The sequence below is a fragment of the Polistes canadensis genome, unplaced genomic scaffold, assembly GCF_001313835.1.
Source record: "Polistes canadensis isolate GaletaPanama2010 unplaced genomic scaffold, ASM131383v1 scaffold_128, whole genome shotgun sequence".
NCBI lineage: Eukaryota > Metazoa > Arthropoda > Insecta > Hymenoptera > Vespidae > Polistes > Polistes canadensis.
This window is the reverse complement of record NW_014569675.1, coordinates 184,238-195,339: the sequence shown is the minus strand read 5'-3', so window position 1 is coordinate 195,339 and position 11,102 is coordinate 184,238. Positions and strand designations below refer to the sequence as shown.

The 11,102-nt window shown below is 26.3% G+C and overlaps 5 protein-coding genes across 6 annotated transcripts in view; 3 read left to right on the top strand and 2 right to left on the bottom strand.

The window, feature by feature from the left end:
- The first annotated feature begins 441 nt into the window (after positions 1-441).
- On the top strand, positions 442-1,539 carry LOC106788177 (oxysterol-binding protein-related protein 11). Its single transcript, XM_014751197.1, has 2 exons — positions 442-854; positions 950-1,539. The coding sequence occupies exons 1-2, from the start codon at positions 623-625 to the stop codon at positions 1,300-1,302; spliced, it is 585 nt and encodes a 194-aa protein (XP_014606683.1). The 5' UTR covers positions 442-622; the 3' UTR covers positions 1,303-1,539.
- A 379-nt stretch (positions 1,540-1,918) lies between these two features.
- Positions 1,919-4,558, top strand: LOC106788175. The gene is made up of 4 exons (XM_014751194.1): positions 1,919-2,559; positions 2,862-3,081; positions 3,218-4,060; positions 4,142-4,558. The coding sequence occupies exons 1-4, from the start codon at positions 2,324-2,326 to the stop codon at positions 4,382-4,384; spliced, it is 1,542 nt and encodes a 513-aa protein (XP_014606680.1). The 5' UTR covers positions 1,919-2,323; the 3' UTR covers positions 4,385-4,558.
- Positions 4,559-4,614: 56 nt separating this feature from the next.
- LOC106788176 (cellular tumor antigen p53) lies at positions 4,615-7,819 on the bottom strand. Its single transcript, XM_014751196.1, has 3 exons — positions 7,595-7,819; positions 6,436-6,643; positions 4,615-5,458 (listed from the first exon to the last, which is right to left on the bottom strand). Exons 1-3 carry the CDS (start codon positions 7,678-7,680, stop codon positions 4,730-4,732), a joined length of 1,023 nt encoding a protein of 340 aa, XP_014606682.1. The 5' UTR covers positions 7,681-7,819; the 3' UTR covers positions 4,615-4,729.
- Positions 7,820-8,493: 674 nt separating this feature from the next.
- LOC106788160 (testis-specific serine/threonine-protein kinase 4-like) lies at positions 8,494-10,112 on the top strand. The gene is made up of 5 exons (XM_014751175.1): positions 8,494-8,709; positions 8,795-8,964; positions 9,050-9,199; positions 9,270-9,543; positions 9,653-10,112. Exons 1-5 carry the CDS (start codon positions 8,551-8,553, stop codon positions 9,866-9,868), a joined length of 969 nt encoding a protein of 322 aa, XP_014606661.1. The 5' UTR covers positions 8,494-8,550; the 3' UTR covers positions 9,869-10,112.
- Positions 10,113-10,431: 319 nt separating this feature from the next.
- LOC106788156 (glycerol kinase-like) overlaps positions 10,432-11,102 on the bottom strand; it is a 5,136-nt gene continuing 4,465 nt past the window's right edge. The window contains exons 9-10 of one of the 2 annotated variants that reach the window (XM_014751168.1): positions 10,833-10,928; positions 10,432-10,753 (exon numbers count right to left, since the gene is read on the bottom strand). In XM_014751168.1, coding sequence (XP_014606654.1) covers positions 10,656-10,753; positions 10,833-10,928 — 194 coding nt within the window. In that variant the 3' untranslated portion in view covers positions 10,432-10,655. Of the gene's footprint in view, positions 10,754-10,832; positions 10,929-11,102 lie in introns of those variants that run through there. The other variant, XR_001381868.1, reaches the window with a different exon arrangement.

Below are 11,102 nucleotides of genomic sequence, written 5' to 3'. Positions count from 1 at the left end.
TTTGATTTTTTAATTTAGATAAAATAATGAAGAGCGCAGTTCTATTTTTTTTAATAAATAATAAATTTGTTATTGTATGTGAAGGATAGTATAACATAAAAAATATAAGAGAATGAAAGGATTATCTCCATTTTATTCATCAATGTATTTAAGAAACTAAATCGCTCTTAATGATGAAAAGTGACCATTTCTTTAAACTTTATTTTAAAAAATGATCTAACTTCAAATTTTTGTTTTTTTTATTTTAATCATTCTTAGTTCTTTCATTTAAAAAAAATATATATATATTTTTGAAATGAATGATTAATTTTCAAAAAAAAAAAATCTAACAAGTATATATATTTTTATAAGAAATCAAATTTATTTGCTGTCACATATTTCAAACTGCATTTGTGCAAATTTATTGCTTATCAAATAAGTCAATATAGTTTAATAAAAATAAAATGGGAATGAAACACTAGAGGTCTCTAGTTGATTATCTTGTTCTTATCACGCACAAAATATAATTACAACTTAACAATCCTAACCTTTTTTAATGTGTTATATTAGATGACAATCGATCTTAATTGTGTATTATTTCATTAAAATAAGAAAAAAAGGCTTCCGATAAAGGAGAGAAATAATGAATGTTCAAATAAGGTTTCCTTACGAGGGTTTATTACACAAATATACAAATGCGATGAAAGGATGGCAGTATCGCTGGTTTATTCTTAGTCCTGAAACTGGTGAATTACATTATTTTCTTAGTGAATCCGAGAAAAATCAACGACCACGTTGTTCCATATATTTAGCTGGTGCAGTTATAGCACCTAGTGATGAAGACTCCAATACTTTCACTGTTAATTCTGCCACAGGTAAACTTTTTTATTGAAAATGTTTTCCTTAAAGAGAATTAACATATAATATAATTATATTATTAATCAATTTGATTTTTCTATGACTAATGAAGGAGATATGATAAAATTAAGAGCTACTGATGCTAGAGCACGACAGGAATGGGTAGACAAACTGAGAGCGGTTACAGAAATGTATACAAGAGCGATAGCTAGTAGTCATCCTCCTTTACCGCCAAGAGAACATTCCACTAATGCCAGCAGAAATCCTGTTGCCAAATTAGAAGTCCTTGATGCATTCGCTAATTGCCAGGAACAATTAAGAAAAGTTGAAAAGCATAATGCTGCGTTGGCACAATCCATTGAAAATTCTAGTATGAATTTAGACTCAGATTTATTAGTCCTTAAAGCTATGGCTCATACAACGTTACATACATTAAATCAATGCCTTAATATATTATACCAATGAAATAATACTCTTCGAGAGAGATGTTTTAAAAAAAAAAAACACTTGATACGCAAATATTCATTCAATGATTCTCTTCCTCGTGTAGGAATATATTCAAGCATATCTAATACATTTCATTTTATTTCCATTTTATACTCTTTCATTTTAAATAAGTCTGTTTACTTATTGATAGTGTATAAATCAAAAGAAAAAGTTCTTCCAAGACAAGTTCTAATAAAAAGTTGATGAGATCTCTTATTAATCCTTTTTACATTAAGCACCATTTACATCGTTTACAATACACATTTCTATATTTATCTCATTCATTTTTATGAGCTTTAATAATTAAAATTATACGTATTCTTCATGCTTTATTCAAGTATTGAAATAATATTTAAAAAAATAAATTCAGATACTTGGTTTAGTAGCACAGCAAATATATATATGCATTATAATGCATTATAAAGAAATAAGTAATAAAGAAAGTAAAGAAATGTTGCCTTTCTTGTCTATAAGCAAGCAGCTGGTTAAATAGGCACATTTATGAAAATATTACCAAATTTGAAATAATGTAGAATAAATATAATCTGAACGCTCATGATATTAAGAAAGGAACATATCGTTATAAACAAAAAAAGAAAAAAACCTAAATTAATACATCTAAAACCTAATTAATACATCTGATGATCGCATAAGTATTTGAGTAGAGTAAAAATAATCTATATCGATCATCGTACAATTGTAGAATGTAAACATCAATGTCAAGGACGAACAATTAGGTGAAGGTAAACTAGTCAGTTAAACTCTCATTTCGCTCGTAACTTTAACATAGTGATTTTCAATATAGAATAAGAGAAACGTGCTGGTAATATTTTGAAGAAGAATTCAAATTTTTTTCCTGTGAAAATAAATTGAAAAGTAAAGAAAAAGAAAGGCATTACTATAATTAATTCTCTTTATCAATAAAAAAGGAAATACGCTGCCATAATAAAGAAATATTTTTGAAATTTTTGAATGAAGACTATAAAAATAATTGAAAATAATGTCTGACTCGGTCGACAAAGATATGTTCTTTGAAGCAGCTGGTGTGAAAATTACAGACAAAACGCTTGAATCTTCGGTTAAGATTATCGTTTTACAATTTGACAATACAAATGACCCATCCTCGAAAAATAATAAATCTTCATGTGGATTTCATTTGACTAAAACTATGTGGGATGCTTATCCCTGGGTAGCATTCGTCGAACATGAAAGTATCGCTAATCGAGCAGGATTAAGGTATATTTTTAAAATACACAAACATATATATATATATCACTATTTTTATTTTTAATAAATTAAAAAAATAATACTTTAAAAAAAATTATTTTTCTAATAAAATATAATTAGATGTGTAAGTCATATGATTTCTATAAAGGAACTATGACTTAATCACTCGTAATAAATTATAGAACCTGATAGTATAGATTATTGTCTGTTATATATGATCATATAGTTATAGAATCAAATAATCGATAGAAAGTATAACACATTTATTCTTTATTAATTTTTAACAAAATAATATATGTATTCTTTCGTAGACCAGGTGATTGCTTACTTAACATTGATGGTACCGATGTGTTGGGTTTAAAAATAAAAGATATTGCCGTTTTCATAAATGAAAGAAAAGATAGAAATAATATAAATCTTCGTATTTGGAGATATGTGTCTAACTTTTCAGAAAATGAAAATATTGGTACAGCTTGGAGAAGACCACTTCCAGAAATAGTTTCTAAATTTGCTAACGTGTTTTCAGAATGTGTAAGTTTTATCATTTTTTTTTATCACGCGCTGTTCTTAAAATTGTAAAATTATGCAAAAGAATTATTTTTAAGAGAATAAATAATTATAATAAGTTTACATTTATCTATTTTTTTTTATTTGTAAAAAATTTTAGTTACGCTGCTTAGAATGTCCAGTTTGTTTGGAACGTGCAACATCACCAGTTTCACAATGTATTAATGGTCATATACTTTGTTTTAAATGTAAACAAAAAACGTCAAAATGTCCTATTTGTAGAGTGCGACTTGGCCAGGGTCGTTGTCTCCTTGCCGAAAAGATTTGGAAAATTATTTTTGATATTTTTGATACGAATCACGAAATTGAAAAATATACTAAATCGTCCAATAAAAATCTTACAGAATATTTGTTTGGAAATCTTAGTAAATTGAATATAACAAAAACAAATCAGAAGAATACCAATGTCCCTTTAAAATTAAAACGATCATTATTAACTAAATTGTTTCATGGTAATGTAGAAAAAGCTGTTTCTACAGAAAATCTTGCAACAGTATCACAGAGAAACAATGAATTATCAAGATTAGAACCTTATAATGTCAGCAATAATAGTAATTCAAATAGATTGACCTTAAACGATCGACAAAAATCAGCAAGCACCAGTCAACTTTCGTTAAGAAATGTAAACCGTGAAATGGATAACAACCATGAATTACAAACGAATATTACCGTTCAAACCAGGAGCTTAAACTTAAATTGGAATTTAATTTTTGATGGATTAAATTCTTCAATAATTGACAGACGGCTATCTTGTCCATTTTATATACAGAAAAATTGTGAAATTGTTTTAAAAATAACTAAGTTAGTGGATCATCTAATCATGTGTCATAATAGTAAAATAATTCATATTCGTGGTGGAAGAATTAAACTACATATTCCATCACCCTATGGACCCAATGATGTCTTTCTGATGCATTATATGAACAATATGTTTTTTCTTCAGGTATATTATTATTTATTTGTAATAATCGAATATATTTGATACATTGTATATATATATTCTTTCCCCTCCTTCCTTGTATAGATAGAAAAAGGCTTTATATGGATGATAGATGTATTAGAAACTAATATGAATTTGAAATGGACTGTAAGTGCAACGGGATGTTCTAATACAGAAGTTGTGTGTACTAGAAAAATGGTAAAAATTAAACACCCTATGGTACGTTTACCAAAACATATCGTATTTTTACCAGAAATCCTTGCAATAAATACAATCGATGTTAAAATTATTGAAAATGAAAACGAATTAGGAATATGTAAAACATAAATTTAAAAAAGGTAATAATATTTATTATCGATTATTATGTAGTGAGTACATGCATACGTATGTGTGTATAAAAGTACGATTAAGCATAAAGAAAAAATGCATTAAAATATTGTATGAATGTTGTCATCATTTTAACAAATATTTGAAATAAAAAATAAAAGATATGAATTGTATGAATAAAGTTATTATCATTTTTGTCTTCTTAAAATATCAAATGTTATTATTTAGACATCGTTATGTATATTTATTATTTAAAATTTTGTATATCTTACGATTACAACAATGATTAAATTTATAGTAACACTTTTTCTTTTAATGTTTCATTTAAAATTTTTAATTAAAAAGTTATGGCATTTTATGTAATATGCTATCCATATAAGGTTTAAAAAATTCTACTTGTCCCGTTCGCGAAGCTTGACCAGCCATAACATCATGAGCATATTTCATGACCGCTAAATAATTTTCTTTGCCAACAACGTTTAGTTGAATATTATAAACATGTGTATCACATGATGGTAAAATAACCTTTTTACTTGGAGTAACTGTACGTTTTCTTTTATTGGAACCAGATACATCATTTGTGGTTCCATTTTCCTCTTTTTCTTTGTCTCTCTTAGGACAACTACAAACTCTAACTAGTAATTTACGACGTCCAAGGACACTATACTGACTATCTTCTAATGTGAAAACTAGTTCTGTTGGTCTACGATTCATCCCAGATGTACAACTATTCTTACAAAAGAATTGAAAATACAATTGAACATATTGTGAACCAACTTGTGGTGTACGCAATGGTGTAATCACAGACAAATGATCGTTATTATTTTCATATATGCTTGATGGCTCTGAACAACGAACCACATGCTTAATTATTCTAGGATTTATATCTTGATTGCTGGGATTTGATAAGGCCATATGATTGTGGCATCTATGTACAGGATCATTTCTGTATTGATCCAAACTAAATACCATAGAAGTACGCAGATATAAGCCATCCACAGGTGGGTCCCATTTGAATCGTATAGGTAAGGTTTGTTCCATATTGATATATACTTTTTTAAGACTTTGAGAGTACTGTACAAAAAAAAGATAGAAAACAATCTATAAGTACAGGTTTTAAAACATTTGACGTGATAATCCTATAAAAATGTGCTAACTACTTTCATTTTATAGAAATTATATTGCTTTTATAAAATAAATTTGCATTTATACAATATTTTTTACGACACACAACTCTTACATAAACAATTCTATGCCCACAAAATCTTCAAATGGATACACATTACTCTATAAATCTATAGTGTTCAAACAAAATATCTTACTTTGTTCTTCTTCTCAGTGCTTTGTAAGTTTTGTAATTGTATATTGAAGACATTATCAGAGTATTCCATCTGAGCATTATTGTAACTGCAATAAAAACTTGCAAAAAAATCATTATTCAACACCGGAAAGAAGCAGAATTAATCTACAAGGAGGAATATATTACATTAATAAGAAAAAAAATATTCGAAAGACAAAAAATAAAACAAAAAATTTTATTCCAAGATAAAGCTTTAAATTTATAAAAGTTAATAAAACTTGATAAAACTATAAGTCAAATTTTATAATGGCAAATAAATATATTTGACGAGAGAGCATAAATGTTCTAATTTATTAATTGTAATAAACCATAGTATAAATTCTATCGCAAGTCAATAAAAAATGATGAATTGTATTTTTAAGTAATATATAATTTTAATTAATATTATAAACTAAAATATATTAAAAGACACAACATTACAACTCAGAATGAAATTGAAGATTTTGAAATAATCACACTTTCGTGTACTATTGTAGAGTAAAACTCGTATTAAATAACCAATGATAAAATAAGAATGCATGGACAAAAAGAAAACGGATAAATGATTCATAATAAAGTTGATAATATAAATGCAAACAAAATATTTGAAGCACCTTAAAATAATGTTAATGTAACACTTATATTATAAACAATTTTTGGCATATATTTCATATTATATGCAATAAATAAATAATGAAATTAATACACTCACCATCAAATTTTTTGATGTATTTTGATTTGGTAAAAGCAATTGAAACTTGAGATGGCCTGGAAATTCTTCATTTGATGGAATATCACATCTTGAGTTAAACTGATCTATATTCAAACCCTCCAATGAATTTTCTTGATTTGAATAATCGTGTTTAATAAATTTTGGTTCTTGTATGTCTTCCAGATCAAATAGAGTTAAACCCTTTTCCCTGTACAATTAGAAACAAACAATTTATATATATATATATGTATAATTCGTCTAAATTTAGTGCATTAGTACGCATAGATTTCATTTATACAATAAATATTAAAAGAAAAATATTTAAATTAAACTTAGAATACAAATTGGATATCATTATATTAAAAACTAGATGAGCATAGAAATAAATAATCCACGTTTTGAAATTATGAACAACGATGATATTATTTCATTTGTGTTTAAGATAAGTACTAATCCAAAAGGTCAGTATAAGTGAAGATATAACGGAATAATAGTACCATTTCAATGCAGCGAAATTGAAAAGGCATTAAATTGTCTTGGTATGGATAAAACATCAAAATTAAATAAATGCCGTATAAATGTTCATACTGGAGAGAATTCACAATTTGGCAATATCTAAGAATGTTTAATTTTTTATATTAACCTTTCCTTGTTATTCGATATGCATTCGCTAATTTATAAACCATTCAGATAAAAAAATTGCTTAATTTTTAATCGATATATGTTTTCTGAATTAAATTTAGTGTTCCTTATTTCATTTTAAGATAACTAAATTAAATATTATCTCAGTTTTCTTTTAGACAATAATTTAAGGAATGTATTTATCGTGTAAGAAAAGAGTTTGAGTCATATAGTAAATTATGTAATATTTATTACAAAAATTTAACACAAAAGACTAACTATTCCACCCACAATGGAAGACAAAAAGAAAAAGATCTTTAAGAAATATAAATTAATTTGTGGAACTGTGTGTGTTTTGTTAAAAAAAATAATATTAAATGTTTATATATAAATATATAGTTTTACATTAATAATCATATATATATATGATGTATGTGTATATGATATATATGATTATATATATGATTATTATTAGTAAATATTGTGCGAAATTTTTTACTACGTAATTTAAGTCAATGGATTATACACAATTATTTACCTTGCTTCCTGCTGTATTTGATCAAACGTAGCTTCATCGATTAAGTCTGAGTCTCGGTAATCATCATATTCATTTAAATTTGACATTTTTATTGAAATTATATCTATTAATCACAAACCGATAGTCAAACATCAAACTGCCTTGGCAATTATATAGACGCCATATGCAATCATAAAATTCTTTGTCCTGTGATGTTTAATAATAAAAAAACCGGCTCCAAAATCTCTGAAAGATAATTGGTTCAATTTAACATCTACCTATTTTAGAAGTATATACTTACACGTGATTGGAGTAGATAATTTAAATGTCACCAATCAACTAATGATAAATTCGCGCTGCAACACAGTAGGTGTGGTTAAGTAAATTTAGCGGTAAATTTAAAAAAAGGAAAATATTGTAAGTTTAGTATTAGATCGGTGATTGGTTATAATCCAACTCCACGATTGAAAAGTGCGAGGTCATTACCAATAATAGACTCTTATAATTCGATGCACTACTGCTATCTGGTAATGAAATTTGGAAAATACTTTAAATCGACTTTGAAAAATTTAAAATGAAATTTATTTGTAATTATGGATAGTTTCTAGATTTCTTTTAAATAGTTTTATTCCAAAACAATTAATTTAACAAGAGACGAATTAATTTATTTATTTTGAAGTAACCATCAAACGAAAAAAAATGTCTATTACTTCATGCAAATTGTGGCAAAATGTCTTTAACTTTGAATATCGTTTTACATCAATATTATGATTAGCTTATCAACAAAAAAATGAAATTCAAATTTAATTAAATATATTAAAAAATATACGAGGTATGACATATTATTTGTTGCTACACATCTAATTTATTATTTAATACTTTAAGACATTATGAATGATTCGTTACAGTCATTACAAACACAACACTATATATATATATATAATGATTTTAAAATTTAATTTATAATAAATAATAAAATGACATCAGTACCACCAGTAAAGACCGAAGTGACGAACAAAGTAAGAGATTTGGATGTTAAATATGGAGAAATGTCAAATAAAAAATTAACAGTACTGGAGTCTCATGGATATGCTATTGGAAACGTAATTGGTGTGGGCTCTTATGCGACAGTCAAAGTAGATAATTTTCACATTTAATATATTCACATATCACAAAGGAATAATATATAATAAATAACATGTATAATAAATTTGTATACAGGTTGCAAAGTCAGAACGGCACAATTGTCGGGTAGCTATAAAAATAATTTCAAAATTTCAGGCACCAGGTGATTACTTAAAAAAATTCTTGCCACGTGAAATCGAGGTTGTTAAAGGATTGAAACATCCTAATTTAATTCGTTTTTTGCAAGCTATTGAAACAACGCATCGGTTAGTAAAAGGCTTTTTAAAATATATTAATATTCATATTAAGTAATAAACTAGTTCTTGTAAACAATGTTTTATTAACAAAAAGGGTGTATATAATAATGGAATATGCAGAAAATGGTAGTTTACTTGACATCATAAGACGCGATACTTATATCGATGAAAGTCGTAGTCGTAAATGGTTTCGTCAACTTCTTGATGCTGTTGATTATTGTCATGAAAGAGGTGTAGTTCATAGGTAGATATTTAATTTTAAATATGTTCAAAGTTCTATACATTTCTAAGAACATAACAAGTAATTCCTTTAGGGATATAAAATGTGAAAATTTGCTAATGGATATTAATTTGAATATTAAATTATCTGATTTTGGTTTTGCACGTGGTCATATGAAACCAAAAAATGGTACAACGCCTCTTAGCGAAACCTTTTGTGGTAGTTATGCTTATGCTTCTCCAGAAATATTGAAAGGTATTCCATACCAACCACAATTATCAGATATATGGTCTATGGGTGTAGTACTTTTTGCTATGGTTTATGGACGACTTCCTTTTGATGATACAAAATATACTCTCCTTTTAAAGGTACCCCATTATATTAACAATTATTAAATATTATTAATTATCTATCTCTGGGGTAGATATATGTTACTTTTAATTTTGTACAATTTCATAAATTTTTATCTGAAATTAGCAAGTGCAAAACAAGATTACCTTTCCTAAAGAACCAAATGTATCTCACACTTGTCAATCCCTCATCAGTCGTATACTTGTAGCACAACGTCAACGTTTACTTATCAGTAATATTAAAAAAGACGCATGGTTAACTATGTCGAGTGTAGCTATGCAAACATCTACTGTAAATGAAATAGCGGTAATACTTTTATCTTTAGAGAAAAGATTTATTTAATAGATAAATAATATATAATAATTAATTCAAATATATTTAAAAAGAACGATTCTTCTATGTCACTGGCAATTAAACCAATTAAATCTGAAGAAAATCATGTACAATACATGAAAACTATGAACGATAAAGATGTACTTAAAATACAAGATACAAAAGATCCCAAGAATAATGATAACACGGATACATTTAAATATGATGTTAATGTTCAATTACAAACTGCTATAATGAATGATATTAATAATAATAGATAAAATCAAAATTCTTATTAATAAATTGAATAATAAAATTATTTTCATGTACTAAAATTAATGGAAATATGACTATCATTTTTTATCATACAACGTGTGCATATACTCTTAATTATTTGTTTAAAAAAATTACTTGTAAGGAATTTTCTAAGCGGTCCTAATCAAGAATATACTTACTTAATTATGCCTAGTTTATTTTCTACATTTATTAAATATTTCAATATAAAATGCATATCTTCTATTTGAATTTTAAATAAAAAAATAAGCTTTTTTCTCTGATTTATTCGAAACCAAGATGCAGACATTTTTGTAATGCTTTATTAAATAACAAACGTTATATGAAAGTATACTACATCATAGTTGTTTTTGGTCATCAATAACACTACACGGGCAGACTAATGCCATATTGAACAGATTAAATATAACATTATTGATAACAGAATACATTACTTACATTAAATGCATTTTAATATTTATATTTTTCTTGGAAATTCACACAAATGCATCAGTGTTCAATACTAATAATTTACAAGCCTCTATTACATGAATGATCGATATTTTGCAAAAACAAGTAAAATTATTGTACCCATTATAAATACACCAGGTGCTGTCGCTTTATGTAAGTCTTTAAAATCATCTGTAAATATATTGATATTTGCATATATATATGTATATATTTGTTAGCTATAATACAATAGAAATATATAATGTAATACTTTTCATTATTTTGTTATCATCTGTATTAGTAATTGTCTTCCATCCTAAACTTCTATTAATGCCTTCTTTCCATTGCGAATACAAGATGTTGCTTTCTACAAAATAAACAAATGTTATTACTAATTAATAATCAATATTCTTGTCCCAACARTAYATTAATATATATGAGTTTCAAAGGGAAAATTGAAGACAGTTAATAAATTTTGATGAACAAATTTATTTGATCTTGTTGAACGTTTCGTCCCTTACTGGGGACTTCCTCAGCAACT